The sequence below is a fragment of the Gorilla gorilla genome, chromosome X (genome assembly GCF_029281585.2).
Source record: "Gorilla gorilla gorilla isolate KB3781 chromosome X, NHGRI_mGorGor1-v2.1_pri, whole genome shotgun sequence".
Taxonomy (NCBI): Eukaryota; Metazoa; Chordata; class Mammalia; order Primates; family Hominidae; genus Gorilla; species Gorilla gorilla.
Genome location: NC_073247.2, coordinates 29,817,466 through 29,837,465, shown reverse-complemented (window position 1 = coordinate 29,837,465; position 20,000 = coordinate 29,817,466). Strand labels below are relative to the sequence as shown.

At 44.8% G+C, this 20,000-nt stretch overlaps 2 protein-coding genes across 3 annotated transcripts in view; one reads left to right on the top strand and one right to left on the bottom strand.

The window, feature by feature from the left end:
* The window catches only part of MAP3K15 (mitogen-activated protein kinase kinase kinase 15), a 156,105-nt gene extending 154,249 nt beyond the window's left edge, over nt 1-1,856 (top strand). Inside the window, exons 27-29 of the mRNA XM_055376716.2 lie at nt 1,011-1,111; nt 1,189-1,265; nt 1,772-1,856. Coding sequence (XP_055232691.1) covers nt 1,011-1,111; nt 1,189-1,265; nt 1,772-1,856 — 263 coding nt within the window. The remainder of the gene's footprint in view (nt 1-1,010; nt 1,112-1,188; nt 1,266-1,771) is intronic.
* On the bottom strand, nt 919-18,709 carry PDHA1 (pyruvate dehydrogenase E1 subunit alpha 1). Of its 2 annotated transcripts, XM_019019395.4 has the most exons (12): nt 18,517-18,700; nt 16,796-16,873; nt 13,254-13,313; nt 12,520-12,693; nt 11,223-11,349; nt 9,464-9,555; nt 8,063-8,155; nt 7,142-7,297; nt 6,895-6,966; nt 4,913-4,980; nt 3,618-3,726; nt 919-3,150 (listed from the first exon to the last, which is right to left on the bottom strand). In XM_019019395.4, exons 1-12 carry the CDS (start codon nt 18,571-18,573, stop codon nt 2,986-2,988), a joined length of 1,251 nt encoding a protein of 416 aa, XP_018874940.1. In that variant the 5' UTR covers nt 18,574-18,700; the 3' UTR covers nt 919-2,985. The 2 variants fall into 2 exon arrangements, with proteins under 2 accessions (XP_018874940.1, XP_004063930.1); XM_004063882.5 differs by lacking the exon at nt 16,796-16,873 and having other exon boundaries at nt 18,517-18,709.
* Between the last annotated feature and the right edge of the window lie 1,291 nt (nt 18,710-20,000).

Genomic DNA, 20,000 nt, shown 5'->3' with positions numbered 1-20,000 from the left:
TACTGATACATTCAACAACATGGCTGCATTGTAAATGCAGTATGCTAAGTGAAAGAGCTAGATTCACAGCCAGCACCGTGGTTCGTGCCTGTAATCCCAGCACTCTGGGAGGCTGAGGCTAGCAGATCAGTTGAACCCAGGAGTTCAGGACCAGCCTGGTCAACATGGCAAAACCCCATCCCTACAAAACATAGAAAAAAACCAGCTGGGCTTGGTGGATGCATGCCTGTAGTCCTAGCTACTTAGGAGGCTGACATGGGAGGATCACCTGAGCCCAGGAGGTTGAGGCTGCAGTGAGCCGAGGTCATGCCACTGCACTCTGGCCTGAGTGACAGTGAAACCCTGTCTCAAAAAAAAAAAAAAAAAAAAAAAAGATTCAAAAGGCCACATACCATGATTCCTTTTCCTCCAGAAAAGGCAAAACTACAGGGACAGAATCAGAATGGGGAGGTGAGGGGACTGATTGTAAAGGGCACATGAGGACTTTTGGGAGTGACAGTCATTTCTGTATCTGTGCTGCCACCTTCATAGCACATTGGACACCTAAAAAGGGTAGTTTACTGCATAAGTAAATAAATATGCCTCCATCAACCTGACATTCGTTTTGGGCCACTTAGAAACGAGCTCCAGAGCTACCTCTTGGAATGTGGACTAGATAAGCTCTGACCTCAACACTAAAACCTATTTCCTTGTAGGATTTCCAGTGCAGTTAGGGATGTGATTCCTAAGGAAAGGCATTTGAAAGATGTGGGGATAAGCATTTAAAGTGGTAGACCTAACATGTCAAATTCCAAACTAACTGAAGGTATCCTAGATGAGGAGGCTTTCTAGAAAGTGAATCTCAGAATTATGAATTGTGTAATACGTATTAGCGTGGTTCAGTGATACAGGGTTAATTCATCTCTTTTTCACATCACATTTACATTCTGGAATCATTTATTAATCCAACTGGTTACTTTTGAAGAGTTTTATGGTTAGACTAATATATAACAAATTGCCAATCGTTACAGGTATTACAGAGAACCCAGCAGGCCCCTACGGGCAGAGAACAGATAAAGAGCTTATAGACTGGTTGCGGCTGCAAGGAGCTGATGCAAAGACAATTGAAAAGGTAAATTTACAACAAAGAAATTCTTATGCTGTTGTTACACAGCTGCTCAGCTCTTAAGGATCTGATCTTTGTTTCAGATTGTTGAAGAGGGTTATACACTTTCGGATATTCTTAATGAGATCACTAAGGAAGATCTAAGATACCTTCGACTACGGTAAGAGCCTCAAAACAGTTTGTATAAGATAATACAACTTTTTATGTGTGAATATGCTTCAAGAGCAGAAAACAAAGGGCTGGGCCTCCCCCCAAACTCTGGAGTTCTATTAGGTTCAAGCTGGGAAAAAGCCAAGGCGGGGCAGAAACTGAAAGCCAGGCAGAAGTCAGAAACAGGAATGTGACAGAGAAGAGCTGGCCAATCTCCTGCCATTAATGCCTGGCTGGGAGTGGGTGGAGGCACATGGCAAGCGTGCCTGCACGCTGGACCCACCCCCTTCTTTAAACTGCAACCTGCCTTCTTGTTCCTGAGTCATTTGAAATAGCCAGCTCTCTGCAGGTACGTACCTCTAAGGCCATGTCCTACTACTGCTGGGACACGAGCGTCACCTCCATATGTGAGGAGAATGTTTTTATTTTCATTAGGTTTTTAAAATTAGGGACTGCAGTTTTAAGCTCTGTTGGCTTGAAGCACTGACTCTGAAGACAGCTGTGTTTGTTTCCCAGGGGTGGTCTCCTCTGCAGACTCTGGAATGCGGTCTCCCAGTACAGAAGGGCTCAGGAGGCCTCAGAAACCAAAGACAAGGCTTGATACCAATCAGCTAAGCTGTGGCAGAGTGTCCCACCACGCTACATGTTTTGTTAAAGCTTCTGTTAGTGTATACACGAATTCCGCTGTGTTTACATATTTAAAAATGCCATTGTTCAATTAATAGTTTAAGAACTTGTTTTAAATACTGTCCTGAGTTTCTTTTGAAACCTGTTATTTATAAACATAGAACTGTGTGTATTGTGAAAACAGCCTTGGTTTTGACCTCCCGGAATATTAGGAAATTCACCTGTAGTCCCAGCTACGCAGGAGGCTGAGGTGGGAGGATTGCTTGAGCCCAGGAGGTGTGGAGGCTGCAGTGAGCCATGATCACACCACTGCACTCCAGCCTGGGCAACAGAGCCCGACCCTGTCTCAAAAAAACAAACAAAAAAAGTACACCCTTCAGCACTTGCTGGAATGGTGAAACAAGGGGTATTTAACAAACATGGAAGCTGGGACACTGCCTCAGAACTGGTATGGTACTTAAATTTGAGAAACACAAAATTGATACGAATGTGCCTTGTAGTTAATGTTTGATATGAACAGAAAATAGCTTCATATTTATACTGAATGTGTAAGTAGAGAAAACTAAGTAAGTTATGTGGCCTTTGAAATGATTACAAAATTGAAATGATTACAAAATAGTCTTATTTTAAAATGGAACTGTCCTCTTGCCTGATAATAAATATTGTGTCTTGTAGAGAAATGATGGTCAGCGCGCACAGGCTGCAGCACCAGCGCTGCTCAGGGTGGGTGCTGTGGTTGGTAGAATGCTGTGGGCTGTTACCATAAGTATGGCTGTGAGGGGCCCCGCGATAATGGTCTCCTCCCAAAAAGGTGGCTGGGGGCAGGGGAAACAGGCATACAAGGAATTGTTCTTCCTTTTCATAATTAGAGTATTTGTTCAAAGTATACAACTATTTTAAGTCAATCTTTTAAGCACTCAATAATTCATCTTTTAATGCACCAGTGTACAAACTGCATGCAATTACTACCTGCTCAATCTACACACTTACTTACTTAATGGAAGTTTACAAGAATTTCATTGACTGGGTTTTCTTCCTCCTTAACCAAGTTGAGAACACTGTCTGGTAGCCCCCTGAAGGTATAACCTCTCCTCCTCCTCCCCTTAACTGACTGACTTAAACTTGATCCACTGATTGGCACCACGAACTTCAAAAGGTGGGTCGCTGGAGTAGATGTGGTAGCCCAGCTCTTCCAAAGGTGGCTCAGGATCGGCCGTGGCAAACTGGGCAGCATCCTCAATCTCCTTCCTCACTTCCACATCAATTTCCTAAAAATTAGGTAACAGTGTAAAAGGTTTTAGAATGAACAGCAGCTTAGGTACCAACTAGAGTTCTGCTGAGGATCTGTTGCTGGTGTAACTCTTTAACTACAAGTACGAACAGTTGCTAATTCAGAAGATTTTGGAATACAGATTTCTAGGGTGTATCTATTTTCTAGGGTGTATCTATTTTATGAATTAAAAATCCACAGTATACTTTTAGGAAAAAAGAACCATGCTACTGTGGGGGGGGGGGGCTTTGCCACTGTGATGGTGGTTCACGGTCCACCAAAATCTGAAGAGTAATACAATTTTGAATAGAGGGAAACTAAAGGAAAAGCCCCCGCCCCGAGGGACTATTTATGTCCCAGGACATCACTTTCTGGGCTTGGAGGAACCCACACAAACTCTGTGACCACCCAGGGGTGGCAACTTTTAAAGCCAACCTTCAAACCCCCACGAACAAGTGACTGTACCTTTAGTTCTTCCACACTGGCAAGATTGCTGTTCACCATCCTGTCCTTGAGAAGCATAATAGGGTCACTCTTACTTCTTACTTCCTGAATTTCTTCTCGTGTACGGTAACTATGGGGAGGGAAAAGTAGTAATCGATCAGTAAGAGCAGTTCCAGTAGAGCAAGGACAGCGTGATGAAACATGATATGGGGTTGGATTGTCCCAATGAGGTGAAATACAGAAGTGTGTTTCTGAAACAAAGGGGCATACCAATGCTTATGTCACTATAGGCGTGGCAGAGTTGTTATACTTTCAAAATACCAGAACGCAGCCTAACATTCTGTAATAACTGCTTCTGTCTTTTCTAGAAAACCGTACACTGGTGAGTCACATGGCTTCCCTGGCATTCCGACAACAGGGGCCAAGTTTTTGCTTGCTGCTTTGATTTAGATGTAAGGGTCTAAAGAAGTGTCACTTGTCCCACCCATTTGGGCTCCTGTATACTTATACTACATGGGTGGGGACAGCAGAGATGGTGTGTGTGGTGATAATTAGACTTTGAGACATCAGAGTGCCAAGCAGGAAATCCATGTGCCTTGCCTTTCTCCCTTAAGTCCCCCTAAAGAAGCACAGCCAGCAAAACCAATGTAATGTATCTTATGCCTATATCATCTGAAGTAACACTAAAAGGATTCTACCATTTTCAACAATAGATTTACACAAAGTGCATTTTTCCATATACTGTGCTCTCTACATGATTTTTCCTTAGAAGTCCACTCTACAAAGGCTTATTTATTCAACTGTGTCAAAACTGGGATTCCAGAATCACAGGCCAGAGCTACTAAGCAAAAAAGTAAAATTCATGCCTTCCTAGTGGAACCTAGCTTTTTTGATTGATGTATTTCAACGGATTGAACACCCAGTTACCCTTAGCTCTATACCAGACAGAGGAACATCTCCAGGTGGAGTATGCCAGGTGTAGACTTGGGGTAATGCCTACAAAAGCCAAATGCCCCCAAGATACTACACTACCATCAGCCCTGTTTTATGTAACAATTTCCCTCTGCAATTAAGGTATATAACACTCTTTCTTTAAAAATTGCTGCTTGTGCTCACACACACTATACACTGTAGGCATTTTCAGAAAGCTTTCTTATTAGGAGGCACTGCTTTCAGATAACTTGATGCCAACACAACTGCATACATGAAGTGAAGTGGTATCTAGCTCCAAAAGCAAATACTGAAATCTGTTGCTTTTGCCATGTAACACCATTCAAAGCCCACCCCTATGGAAACCACACTGCCCATGAGCGTACCTGACTCCAGGATCACTCATACTGTGTCCATGGTAACGGTAAGTCTGCAGCTCCATCAGGATGGGCCCCTAAAACAGAACCGGTAGGCAGTTAGGAATGATGACTGGAAGAACAGGCCGACAATCCACGGCCTCAAACGCAGGCCCTTTATTAAGCGTCCAGTGTATTCTTATCAGAGCTTCTGAGTTGTCACGAATTTCTTACTGGTTGACTGATCTGTTCTCATTTCTAGCAAGTATTGATTGCATATTTCATCTTTCTCATTTTTAATAAGGCAATCTGCCAACAGCTTGTTTTGAATCAAAAAGGCTTTGAAGGCCAGGCATGCCAGGCATGGTGGCTCATGCCTGTAATCCCAGCACTTTGGGAGGCTGAGGTGGGCAGATCACTTGCGCCCAGGAGTTCAAGACCAGCCTGGACAACATGGCAAAACCCCATCTCTATCAAAAAATACAAAAATTAGCCAGGCATGGTGGCGTGCGCCTGTAGTCCCAGCTACTTGGGAGGATCACCTGATTCTGGAAGGTCAAGGGTGCAGTGAGCTGTGAGTGTGCCACTGCGCAAGACCGTGTGAAAAAAGAAAAAGGCTCTGAGCATGTTCTAGAGCCTCCGGCTATTGGCTAGACAGAGTTCCATCTCATGCTCCTTTCTCATGGTGTGTTGTGGGGCTGGCAGCCACTCCTACTTCACAGACCTTGCTAGTGTGTAACAAAGTTGGCAGGCACCAACAACCTCTGCTACCCAAACCCCGAGGCTCTGCTGGGAGTCTGGACAGTTGGGCTCACTCATTCTACACTAGCCCACTTCCAGGAGATGGCTCTGAACACTGGGGTGGAGAAACATTGAGGATCCTTGGTTGGTTTGGTGCAGCAGTTAAAATGGGCGAGTGAGGAGCTGGCTCCAAGACAGAGTAGCTGTGTACCTTTAACTGCTCTATGGCTCAGTTTCCTTGTCTGCAAAATGGGCAAAACAGTAACACCTAACTCAGAATTGTGAAGGTTATCTGTTTGGGAAAGTCACACATTCTACAACTCCCCTTGTCTCCAGCCAGGGCTGGCCCCCATGTATTCTTTTCAGGAATTGGGAGAGGTGGGGTCAATACCCATCATTCAGGGCCTGGCACTCCCAGCCTTAGGGTCCTGACATAGACTGCTCAGCCCATTGTACCCAAGCTGTCGTCTTGGTCCTGCTCTAGTTCATTCTACTCATTAGCTCTTATTTAATGTTACTACATTCCCACCCTCACTTCCCTGTCTCTCCACTTTGTGACATTTCCATCATTGCTGGCCACATCTGATTCACATCACTGCCTAAACGTACATGGTATGGCGCTGAAGTGCCAACTTCAGAAACCTTGTTTCTGGGCTGTAGAACACTGATTTAGGCTGTAGAACACTGATTTAGGGAGAACACCCAAACCTCCTAAGCCTATACTACTAAGCCTATACTAGTGCCGAAGGAAGTGAAACCTCTTTAGGCCAGTCTCCCTCTTACCATCTCCCTCACTGCCATACACTGAAGGGAAAGATCCTTAGGACTAAGCAAGACTAAGATTACAAGCTTCTACCATACTGTTTAATTTGTATAAGACACACATATTAAATGCCTATTGTATACATGTCATTCTATGCTGGACACTGTGGGGATCCCCAATCTGTTCCTTCAAGGGACTCATGATTAATGGGGGGTGGGGAGGAGGGACAGAATTAACCTAAGGAAAAGGCAAAGCAGTTGTCATGAAGACAGGCCAAAGCAGAGGAAGCACCAGAACAGACTTCCCCCAAATGAGAGAAATGTGGGCTTCCCAGCAGGTGAGCTACCAAGACCCTGCTACCCAAAGGAGCCCTGCTCGCTTCACTCTGCTTCCATCTCATGCACCTCAATTAGCAGCTACCCACTAACAGCTTCAGCAGGCACATGGGAGGCAGTCTTTGAACTTCCAGAGATAAATATCATTAGCCCAGAGGGCTTTAGAGCCTTACCTTCCCAGATCTACAATAGGCAGCAGCAAACCTTGTCGCCTCTCGGACGCACAGGATATCCATTCCATCCACCTGGTAATAAACAGGGGAGGGGCAAAGCATGAATCCAACTGCCCCAAACCATTTTACTTTCACATGACCTGCTCCTGTATGAGAATGAAACTCTCCAATGTTTCTAAGATCGTCAAGGGTCTGCACAAGGACATACCCTTGGCCTTGGCCCCGGTCCCACCACAGGTGTCCTTACTCTCAGCCCAGGAATGAAATCGCCTCTCTTGTAGTAATCAGTGCTGGCTGCTGCTCTCTCAACAGACGTTCCCATTCCATAGCGATTATTCTCACAGATGAAAATACAAGGTAATTTCCACAAAGCTGCCATGTTGTAAGCTTCAAATATCTGGCCCTGGAAGTCGTTATGAAAAGGGGTTTCATTTGGCTTCTTTCTCCAGGCTTCATCATCTCTAACAGCTGCTGCTCTGCCTGGCACAGAAAGCTTTCATAAAGCACAGAAAGCCTCCTCTTCTACAACCGAGCTTTGGGTGGTGAGGGAAAGCGGGGTGGGTGGTGGAGGAGAAGCAGCAGGCATCATACTCTTGCAACTAAGGAAGGCGACAAACCAACTACTACTTGTTTCTTTGGGGCCATGCTAGCAGTAAGGAACACACTGGAAAAAAGATCAATATGAAATCTATCAGGTCCACTGGATAGCCAGAGTGAACCAGCACCTAAGAATCAGCCTCTAGAACAGGGCTTCACAGAGTGCTGGCCACAGACTGGGGATTACTTGGTAACAAGAGAAGCATAGAAACTGAGTTAGGACTCAGACGCTATTATCCGAATTTGACACTGCCAGCCCGGACATCCAAGAGAATGGGTCTGTATTGTTTTGCAATAAGTTGTGGGGAGGTCCTTTACCACAGGGCCTTTGCCAAGCACTGATGTAGAGCAAAGGTGAGCTCCTTCACAGGAATGTGCCCCCGTAAGTCTCTTGTGAAACAACGCTAAGAGGTCAATCTCTAATCTGGCCATAAGTCAACCAAATTTGAGCTAGCCATAGGACTTGCTATTTCACCTAATAAGCAATACGCTACTTCTTTAGAAATTCAACTGTAAATATTAAAGACTTTGAAAATAAGACTGTTATTGGGAAGTTAAGAGACATAATTACCTGGTTAGCAGCACCATCGCCATATAAAGTCAGGCAGACCTCATCTTTTCCATTATACTTACAGGCTAGAGCAATCCCAGCGCCCAGGGGCACCTAACATTAAGGACAACCGAGAAACGAACCACAGAAATCCATGAGGGGAGATATTAATTAATGCCCTGCATTTTCACTCCTGGCCAGAATCTGACACAGAAATTACACTGCTGCTACAAACTCTCCTTCCAACCCTATCTCTCTGTTTATCCCACCTCTGATATTTTCAATGAAGCAGTAAAGTAATATATAAATACTATGTTCTGTTTTAACCAGTAAGCAATAACATTTCTGCATTCAAGAGTTAAAAAATAAAACCTGGCCGGGCGTGTTGGCTCACGCCTGTAATCCCAGCACTTTGGGCAGATCACGAGGTCCACAGATCGAGACCATCCTGGACAAGATGGTGAAACCCCGTCTCTACTAAAAATACAAAAAGTGGCTGGGCATGGTGGCACGTAACTGTATTCCCAGCTACTAGGGAGGCTGAGGCAGGAGAATTGCTTGAACCCGGGGGTGGAGGTTGCAGTGAGCTGAGATTACACCACTGCTCCAGCCTGGGCGGCTGAGCAAGACTCCATTTCAAAAGAAAAAATAAAACCTAGGTTTAAAAAAAAAAAAACAGAATCTTAATATATTAGAAAGGAAAAGAAACAGTCCGGATATAATTTTGTGTTGTTAATTCTTCATCATTCACTAACTGATGAGAACAAGGACCCCATAATGAAGTTGACAAGATAAAGCAATTAATGTACTGAAATATAAATAGGAAGGGGAAGGTATGGCTCCACTGCTAGAGGTTCCTGCTTACTTATAAAACAGCGGACACCTAAAAGGAAACATTATAAATCACCATCCAAATCTACTCATCTCTCAAACGGTAGGATATGAAGCACTAGGTCTTTAAAAGCAAACCAAGCCCCCAAAATAGTCACGCGTCACTTAACAGGGATATATTCTCAGAATTGCATCACTAGGCGATTTGGTCATGTGAACACCATACTGTAATGCACGAACCTAGATGGTACAGCCCACTGCACACCTAGGCTGTATAGTAGAGCCTACTGCTCCTAGGCTACAACCCTGCACAGCATGTGACTCTACTGAATCCTGTAGGCAAAATATTTGTGTACCTAAACGTAGAAAAGGTAATGTGTTGTGCCACTACAACATCACTAGGCGACAGGAATTTTTCAGCTCCATTATAATCTTATGGGTCCAACATCATATATGCGACATTGACCAAAGCGTCACTGTGCAGCACATGGCTGTACTACTTCAGGAAAAGTTGTCTGGGGCTGTGAAAGTTTTTGAAGACAAAGTCCAGGGCCAAATCTAAAGCAGCACACAATCCTTGTCCTTGACTACCTGTGCTCCCACGATGCCATTGCCCCCGTAGAAGTTCTTGGCATACATGTGCATCGATCCTCCTTTCCCTTTAGCACAACCTCCTTTTCGTCCTGGAAATGGCAGAACATACACATGTGCAGAACAAACCAACTCTACAAAGCAAACCAAACCACACCCCAAATATGTACTCTGAGGCTCAACCATTAGAACACAGAGGCCAGTTCAGTCGTCTAAGTACCTGTCCCTCCAGGCAAACACATGTTTCTCCTTGTCCTTTCACTAGTTCCATATGCTTCAACCTTTCCAGCTTTTCCTACTCTCTAGTCACTTAGTTTCCTTCAGATGTTCCATCCAGATGGTACCCTGGACTTTTCTGGGTTTTCTGGCCAGTTACAAACATCTTAGGACCTCTCCTATACTAGTACACTAAATATATTCAATCCTTGAACAGGGTTTGAACTGCACAGGTACACTTATACACAGATTTTTTTTCAGCCACACATGGATTGAAAATACAATATTCTCAGGATGCAAACCCGAAGATATGGAAGGCTGACTTCGGGACTTGAGTATTTGAGGATTTTGGTATACTCGAGGGTCCTAGAACCAATCCCCTGGATATACAGAGGGACAACCATAGTTCAAGAGTCAAGGAGGGCCGGGCACGGTGGCTCACGCCTGTAATCCTAACATTTTGGGAGGCCGAAGTGGGTGGATCACCTGAGGTCAAGAGTTCAAGACCAGCCTGGCCAACATGGTGAAACCTGGTCTCTACTAAAAATACAGAAATTAGCCAGGTGTGGTGGTTGGGCACCTATAATCCTAGCTACTCAGGAGGCTGAGGCAGGAGAATTGCTTGAACCCAGGAGGCAGAGGCTACAGTGAGCCAAAATCATACCACTTCACTCCAGCCACTCCAGCCTGGGTGAAAGAGTGAAACTCTGTCTCAAAAAAAAGAAGGAGGACCAGGCACAGTGGCTCACGCCTGTAATCCTAGCATTTTGGGAGGCTGAGGCAGGCCACTGCACTCCAGCCTGGGCAACAAAGCGAGACTCTGTCTCAAAAAAACAAAACAGGCCAGGTGCGGTGGCTCACGCCTGTAACCCCAGCGCACTTTGGGAGGCCGAGGCAGGTGGATCACCTGACGTCAGGAGTTGGAGACCAGCCTGACCAACATGTTGAAACCCCGTCTCTACTAAAAATACAAAAATTAGCCAGGTGTGGTGGCGCATGCCTGTAGTCCCAGCTACTCAGGAGGTGGAGGCATGAGAATCGCTTGAACCCGGGAGGTGGAGGTTGCAGTGAGCCGTGATCACACCACTGCACACCAGCCTGGACAACAGAGTGAGACACAGTCTCAAAAAAAAAAAAAAACAAAAAAAAACAAAAACCACCACCAAAACAAACAGTCACGGGGGACAAAGAAAAGGGGAATATTAAGAAGATTTCTAGAATTTACATTGCATACCATGGAGTGCTTCAACCGAACTTACTTTCTATGACTGCTAGACTTCTGCTGGCATGCTTGAATGATAACCAAACCTATTGTGATTTTATAGCACCAACCTGTTTTAAACTTTTACCTGAGGGGCCAGAGAACTTCACAAATGGTCAGTTAACTCAAGAGCACAACAGAAGTACCAGAGCACCAAAGGAGAGAGGGTTAAAAAAAGAAACTTAAAATTTTTAACAAATATTAACTCATAATAGCATCTTAATGACAGATATTTAAAAACTTAATCCACTCATTTCTCCTTTCTGTAAATCAATAGCAAACCTGTAAGCTCTGCGAGAATTTCTCGGACGGAAAGGCCCCGGGTGAAAGTAAAGCCGTGAGCCCGGTAGGCTGTGATGAGATGGTCTGTGGGGTTGATGCCGGCCTCCAGGCCCACACAGCAAGCTTCCTGTGTTAGAGGAAGGAGAAACTATGAGGCAATACGATACATGTTTCTAAATAAAAACGTTTCCTAGACCACAGTGAAATATGTGGGCTAGTAGAACCAGTCATTAATAACCAGAGAAAGTAGCTATTTTCCACCAAAATACAGAGTGGAAGGCCCAAACCAGAAGCAATAAACTGGCAACCCACACATGTGCCACTTCCTTCCTTTCTCCTGTATGATGACCTAAAAGAAAAGCCTACATCAGATGTCAACATTAAAACACTGGGGAATTTCACATGAAAATCCAGACTTCCGCCTTCTCTTAGACATGGAAAACAGGAAACATTACCCCTGATTTCCACATGGCGCCAACTGGCTGGAACCAAGTCATGGCATTCCTCTGGGTAGGGCATGCTGGTGCCAGTTCAGCATGAGTCCCTGTCACCATTTTCTGTTTTGTATACCTAGCCTTCTTCACTCATTTATTCTACCTGGCTGGCCCTTGTAGGTATTTGACTCTAACCCTTGGCCTAAGCCCACAAAACAAAAAACAAACTAATTCTTTCTCTCCAAATTATATACAGTACAGGCGATCATAGTGCCAGAAAGTTTTAAAATAGTAAAACTCTAAGAACAGGTACAGAAAACTGGCAATGTTATGTGTGAATGAATTCTTTAGCCTAAGCTTCATAGCAGGTTTTGGCATTCTACTTTTTAATTCTAAAATACTGGCTTCAGCCAGGCACAGTGGCTCACGCCTGTAATCCTAGCACCTTGGGAGGCCAAGGTGGGCAGACCACTTGAGCCCAGAAGTTTGAGACTAGCCTGGGCAACACAGTGAAACCCCGTATCTCCAAAAAATACAAAAATTAGCTGGGTGTGTTGGTGTGCACCTGTGGTCCCAGATACTCGGGAGGCTGAGGTGGGAGGATTGCTTGAGCCCAGTGGACAGAGGCTGCAGTGAGCCAAGATCACACTGTACTCTAACCAGAGGCTGCAGTGAGCCAAGATCACCACTGTACTCTAACCTGGGCGAGAGAGAGAGACTGTCTCAAAAAAATAAATAAATAAAAGAAAATTACATTACCAGCCTCAAACTCTTCTGATACATATGGCAGGGTAAAGCCCAATAAGTACAAGCCATACTTCAGTACCTAAATAACACAGTTCCACCACAAACCTACCACTCACCTGACCATCACACAAGTGACAGAAACCACGAATAATTTTCTGTTTATACAGCTGATCTGCTTTCAACTCCATTCGGCGCACAGTCTGCATCATCCTGTAGTATTTGAGCCCATCCTCCCTGGTGAGCACTGTTGTGACAGGAGGGCCTTCTTCCAGCCGGTGAAGGTCACATTTCTGAAATGGAATAAGGTAGTTATTATCCTCCACATACTACATTGCAAACACTGTTGACCACTCTAAGATCTAACTCCATTGCAAATAATATTGAACTTGAAAAACTGCAAAGGAGCACATCAGTAATGCTTCATATCGCCTCTGTTCCTTAAATCCATAAACCTCACTGTGCAATGAGATGGGGCTTGGGGGAAGGAAATCTTTCTAAGATGATTTTCACTGAAAGCCCCTAGAAGCCAATTGAGTTATAGGTTGAAAGAACCTTCAAAGAAACAACTAAGACTCTTCTTATTCAAATATTTCACTGAATTACATTCCAAACTTTTGAATAAGCTTTTATTTTTATTTTCTAGCTCCTCCCCCTTCCCCCCACAGAACAACAGCAAGCTGCTAAATAATAAATTCTAGTTTTCGTGAAGCTTCTCTGAACTTCTGATCCTGGAACATTTAGAAGAAAATGATGACTAAGCATGAACATCAAAATGTTCTATTCTAAAGGTAAAACTGTATATCAGAGTGTACCTGTGAAAAAATTATTAACAAAGTAAAACACCTCTTACCTTAATTTCAAATGTAGCATCATTTGCAAAATTACGGGATGCTACCAGCACTCTGCTTGCCTTAAAAGACAAAAATATACAAACAAATCAGTACTTTTTAATTGTCAGCTATTTTGGAAAGTGTAATAATCAGTTATCAGAATGAAGTTATGGAAATTTAATAAGCCCCAACATATTCATAGGCTTCTCTTCCACCCTGTGCACTGTGTTTGCATCTTCCTTGGCCTCCAAAATGAATCCATGCTTTGGCCAATGAAACATGATTATCCCGCATCTGAAGGCAAGCAGCGCAAAGAGGGGCAAAAAACAAACCCATCCTTTGTTTTCAAAGAAATTATAGTGAGAATATAATGAAATTAGTGGCTAAAGAGACTAGATCATCTGTGAGCTGTGTCTGTTTATGCCATTCTTTTGTTTGTTTGTTTTGAGACGGAGTTTTGCTTTTATCACCCAGGCTGGAGTGCAGTGGTGCGATCTCGGCTCACTGCAACCTCCGCTTCCCAGGTTCAAGTGATTTCTCCTGTCTCAGTCTCCCGAGTAGCTGGGATTACAGGTGCCCACCACCACGCCCGGCTAATTTTTATATTTTTAGTAGAGATGGGGTTTCACCATGTTGGCCAGGCTGGTCTCCAACTCCTGACCTCAGGTGATCCACCTGCCTTGGCCTCCCAAAGTACTGGGATTGCAGGCATGAGCCACTGCGTCTGGCCTTTTCATGCCATTCTTAGTCATAACCAGATACTGTTCATTTTGAGCAAGCCAAAATTATACTTAAAATAAAACTATGATTTAATCTCCACTCTAGGCAAACTTGATTCTTCTATCAAATTGGATCTGTAAGAAAAAATATTTTAAATTGATTGAAGTATGAGATAAATACTTTAGGGAGACAAGACAAAAGAAAAGATACTTAGCACTCTCTGACTTAAACACAATGGGCTTGAGCCAGCTGTTTTATAATTTATAATTTGAACAGCCTAAATCTTGGACAGGCTCCTCCTGAAGCCCCAGTAGAAAGAAATGTTCTCTAAAACACTGTTCTCTTGATGTTTGGGTGGCTGTCACTGTTTGGAGGTAAAAAGCTTGGAGGCGGGGGGTGAGAAATGATTCCTTTCCAGTTTTACAACTGAGCAAACCTGCTCACAGCAAAAGTATTCTATGTAATGGCTAAGGTTTAGGTTAGACCACAAAATTTATCCAGTAGTATTATCATACTATTTTAGCTCCCTTCTGCCACATTCTCACACACTGACATGTAAACCAACATGATTTCTCCATAAAAAGCATATCTGATGTGTTCATACCTTACCTAATCCAGCACTGGACTGATCTTGGTGAGAAGAGTTAAGACTGATCTGCCAAGTATACCCTGGAGTGTACAAGCCAATAGGCAGAAAGCTAATTACCTATCTCTTCACCCCTCAATAGACCATTATCGGACAAAGCCAACAAACACAGACAATGACAGTGCTGGAGGAAAACAACTGAAATACTAGGAATCAGCGTTTCAGTTAACTTACAGGCAGAGACAGTCCACTAATGTATCTCAGAAAAAGTGAAGGAAATTTAGGAATTTGGGAAGAAGTAAAGCTGAGAGAAGGTGAAACAGCAAATCAATGGTTATATTTAGCAATCAAACAGATGTGTTATTCTTGGCAGTTAATAAATATTTTGTGGGGCCAGAAATTTATTGTATTGTGAAATAAATTTCCAAATACAACTACAGAAACTGCAGTTTTTGGAAGGCAGGAGTCCAAACCAGCCAGGCGACAGTAACAGAGAAAAGGTAACTTCTTTCTCAATCCTAGAGTTGAAACAATGAGGCAGGATAATGCTATACAATAAAGAGCAAGAAGGGGCCCAGTGCTGTGGCATGCGCCTGTAATCTTGCGCCTGCAAAGATTAGGACTGCCAGAAAGCTACTTAGATACTTTCTCCCATGGCTTCATTACTGTGTATCTCAAAAATAAGAACCACTGATATGAGTGAAAGGAACAAAGTTAAAGAAGCTAAAAGTCCTATCAGAAGTGTGAGTGTATCATTTCTGAGTGAGAGCTTGTTGAAAAGATAAGTTTACCATTCATTTTCTCTGGAGAGCCATAAAAAGATTCTCTGTTAAATGGGATTCCTCTCTGACAGAGACCACGAACAACCCATTCAAATTTTAAAAAATAAAAACTAGGCCGGGCATGATGGCTCACGCCTATAATCCCCAGCACTTTGGGAGGCCAGGGTGGGAGGACCACTTGAGGCCAGGAGTTCAAAGCCAGCCTGGGCAACATAATGAGACTCTCATCTCTACAAAAATAAATATTAAAAAATTAGTCAGGTATGGTGGCACACACCTGAGGCTACAGTGAGCTATGACTGTGCCACTGCATTCCAGCCTAAAAAAAAAAAATTAATTAAAAAAAAGTAAAACTTTAACTTCCTAAATACATAGGAACCATTCATGTGAAAGAGGAAAAATGTTTCAAAAATTCCAGATTCTAACAGTGTAAATTAAAACTCTTACCTACCACTTATAAAGCCAAAACATTGCTAGTAAAGATCTCACAAACGGAGCCATACAGAAATGCAAACAATAAAATAACATTTTAAATGCATTCAGTCTTCTTCCATGAAATAAGAACTATGAAAACTATAAACCTTATTCAAAAATAAAAACACAATCTTGATATTCATTTCAAAGTTTCACACCAAACACTCTTTGATGAGACAATGGCAATCTTTAAGCCTGAGATAAATCTCCCTACCTGCCTGGTTTTAAGAGAGTGAGAGTAATCCCAGCACTTTGGGAGGCCGAGGTGGGAGGACTGCTTGAGCCTGGAGATGGAGACCAGACTGGGCAACATAGCAAGACCATGTCTCTAGTAAAAAAAATTTTTTTTAATTGGCTGGGTGTGGTGGTGGCACATGCCTGTGTTCCCAGCTACTCAGGAGGCTAAGGCAGGAGGATCGCTTGAGCCCAGCAGGCTAAGGCTGCAGTGAGCTGTCATGCTATTGCACTCTAGCCTGGGTGACACAGAGACCCTGTCTCAAAACGAAAGTAAACCAGGGAGAATAAAAAAGGAAAAAACACACAGCGTCTTGGGAGGTTAAGGGGATTAACTTGTGTCACAGCCATCAGACCAGCTGCCTACCCTTCTCCCTCCCTTCATGGAGTATCACACAGATGGTAGGAGTCTAGTGCAGTAAGTCTGCCTAATTTGGGTGAGCCACTGCTTATTGTTTACTGTCAGGATTTTTGTGAAAGGCTTATATGCAAAATGTCTTTTTACATGTATAATATAAAAACTAAAACGTTGATCTATTTTGTTACTTATAGTTAAGTAAAAAGACATCCATAAGTATGAAGAATTACAAAATACAAAGAGTCAACACGTTAGTTTATTATTCCACCCTTTAAAAAAATAAAAGTGAAACTTTTAGTTCTATCCTTAAAAGCTTCAGGAATGGTTCCTAATTAGTCCATGACAAGTTGAGTGACACAGAAAACTTCTAATTATCTGAAGAGTTTACACCACCAAGTGGAAAGATACCTGGGCACTTTCAAAGGTGACTTCATATCTGGAACTCAATTTTCTTCCTACTGTAAGGTGGCGGGGGGACCCTGCAAACTGATACAGGAAACAATGAACCTGACTTGCAGAAGAAGAAATAAACCTACATCAGGTGCCTAAAGGAAGGATGTTTCTGAGCCCGTAACTACTGGTACAGCCCTCTACCCACAGATATCCCTAAAGGGAACGCTTTTTTTTTTTTTTTTTTAAATACGGAGTCTTGCTCTTGTCGCCCAGGCCGTAGTGCAATGGCTCGATCTCCGCTCACTGCAAACTCCGCCTCCCGGGTTCAGGCTATTCTCCCGCCTCAGCCTCCCGAGTAGCTGGGATTACAGGAGCCCGCCACCACGACCAGCTAATTTTGTATTTTTAGTAGAGACGGGGTTTCACCGTGTTGGCCAGGCTGATCTCGAACTTCTGACCTCAGGTGATCCACCTGCCTCAGCCTCCCAAAATGCTAGGATTACAGGCCTGAGCCACCGCACCCGGCAGTTTTGTCATTATTTTAGGCAACAGGATTCCTAGAGGGGCATACCTCTTACCTTTTGACAATCTCTGCCTGTACTAAGTAGAGCGGTATCAAGTCCTGGGGGAAATACCAGAATCCCGAGGCCTGCAGTTACACCAATTAACACGACCTCACTGTGCCTAGGGGGTCAGAATGCTAGAAGCTCAGGTGTTAGGCACCTCTAAATGCTGAGGCCATGAAATAGTGCTAAACTCTACCCCCCACCCCTCAAGCATCGCTGCTCTTTGCTTTAGCTACTTGTACCCTAAGAATGTGTAGGTAAGGGGAGGGGAGGGCAGCGTCCTCTGAGTTCTGCTTCGGCGCTCCTGAACTCACTGCCAAGAAAAGCTCAGATGTTGAGGGAGAGGGAAGAGGAGGAGGTTTGTTTCTGAAGAGGCTGACCTTCTGTGAACCCGCCTCAGAACTGAGCACAGGTGTTCAAGAAATGTATACCGAACTGGACACTCAATAAATAACACTATTCAACACACATGTTATCGATTATGTGCCAGGTGCTATTTGGAATCGTTTCCACACGTGTCACTCGTTGAATCCTCAAGACAACCCCAAGAGGTGGGGACTCTTATTATCTCCATTTTAGAGTTAACTGATAACATTTTAATAACCGATAACATTTCAGAGATAACTCTTATCTCCATTTAGAGATTAACTCCACTTAAACATTTTAGGAAACCGGGTCCCCGGGACGTTTAAAAACTTGCTCAAGGTCACAGGGCTAGTCAATGGTGAGGGTGCTGTTTGAACGAAGCCACCCTGTCTCCAGATTCTACGCTATTACAAAGCCTCTCGGTCAAGAGAAATTAAGTTAGAAGATCCGAAATGAGTGGGGTCAATTGGAGACTCGAAGGAGGCCGAGGCCACCCTTTCCGTGTCCTGTAACCCAACAGGCACCTCTTGAGCACACCGACTTCTGCTGGCGCACAGCTGGGCCCGGGGGCGGGAGGGGGGTGTCGAGAAGGGGGAAGTTCACACGGACCTTGGCGTGATCCCGGTCCGTGCCGCTTCTCCTGAGGCCAGGAACGGAATGCAGGGCGCGGAGGCGAAGTAAAGGCTCCCCGGCTCCCCTGGCGCCTTCCACCCTGCTCTGGGTGGCCCGGCCTGGCCCGCCCTGCCCTCCGGCCCCGCCTCAGCCCCACTCGCGCCCCATCCCGGCCCGCCAGGGAGGTCTCACCGGCTTCTGAGAAGCGCCAGACAGCACGCGGGAGACGGCGGCGAGCATCTTCCTCATGAAGCACAAGCAGTGGCGGCAGCGGCGACTCCTCACAGCCCAGGAGGCACGACGCGGGTGCCCCCAAGTCTCCTTCAGGTGCCCCAGCAGACGCCACGCCTCAGTCGCACCGCGGCGTGACAGAGTCGTAATAACGTCATGCGCTGCGCCGGGCCGCGGGCCAACCAGAACGGCGTCCAGGGGGTGCCCCGCCCTCGCTAAAGACCTGAGGCTGCCCATTGGGTATCAGCGCCAGAGAGGGAGGGGCTGAGGGCTCTTTCCGACGCCACGCCGCGGGCGGGTGAGGAGGCGGGGCTTGATAGCGCCTGCGTGGGAAGGTGGGGCCCCGCCTCCAGGGCGCCGCGGGAAAGGAGCCTTCCTAGATTCCGCTCTGCTGACTACTGGGGAGGTTGTGCAGGCCCCGTCCTACCGAGCGCCTACTCCTGCCGGTGCTGCAGCTCTGCAGCCCTCGTTCAGTACATCTCGTTCAGTACACTAGATGATGAAGATTAGCAGCATGCTCAGAGCCAAAAGACAGAACATCTGGTTTCTGTAAATGGTCTGCCACTAACTTTGTCTTTAAAAGATCACGTAGCAGTTGGAAAGTTCTGCCCTGTCTACTTGAACGCGGATCAAAAAATTTGTTTCCCAATATATGTCGAGAGGACAATGGGAAAAATCTTTTTTCTCTAGTTATTGGTTCACAGGCTCACTGCGAGTTAACAGCGTGGCTCAGCCGATGATAAAAGCACACACAGAGACAAACACCAAAGCAACAAGGGGCTCTATTCAGAGGATCAAAGGGCTCAGGAACCCATTGTGTTGTGTTCTAGTGGGATTGCACCTGGGGTTCCGGGTTCAGATTTGGGCTCCACATTTTAAGGGGGATAATGACTAAACTGAGTGGAATCCAGGGGACAGTGGTCAGAACGGTGAGGGGCTGCGATTGTGACTTATGAAGAACGATTAAAGAAGTTAGGAAGAAAACAGGCTAACTAGAATTGGCTGGGTTATGATGTGGTAACAACTGACCTCCAAATTTCAGTCATTTCAAGAATTTGAACTGACACGAGCCATCGTGCTCGTAACACAGGTCTCTCACAGCGTGGCACCCTCTCCCTGGAACTTAGCTTGTCTCATGGATGAAGAGAAAAGGGATCATTTAAACCGGCTCTCAAAGCTTCTGCCCAGAAGTGACACATGTCACTTCCTCTCAATTTTCACGGACCAGAGCTAGTTACCCGACCATGTCTGAGTTCCACAAGGTGAAATATAATCCTCCTGCCAGGAGGAGAACAGAAAATTGGATGAACAGTAAAACCAGAGAGGATTGGATATGTCTTCACACATTTTCAGGCCAGTCATGTTCCAGGAGGAAGAGCTATTTTGTGTGTGTGTGTGTGTGTGTGTGTGTGTGTGTGAATAAAATCATTTCATTTCAGCATAAC

Excerpts from the sequence above, each read along its gene's own strand:
- PDHA1 (XM_019019395.4), bottom strand. The coding sequence starts at position 18,573 with ATGAGGAAGATGCTCGCCGCCGTCTCCCGCGTGCTGTCTGGCGCTTCT. Across the intron at positions 4,981-6,894 it reads CCTATTGTAGATCTGGGAAG|GGGCCCATCCTGATGGAGCT; the intron begins GTAAGGCTCTAA and ends GTTCTGTTTTAG. Across the intron at positions 3,151-3,617 it reads CCAGTGTGGAAGAACTAAAG|GAAATTGATGTGGAAGTGAG; the intron begins GTACAGTCACTT and ends CCTAATTTTTAG.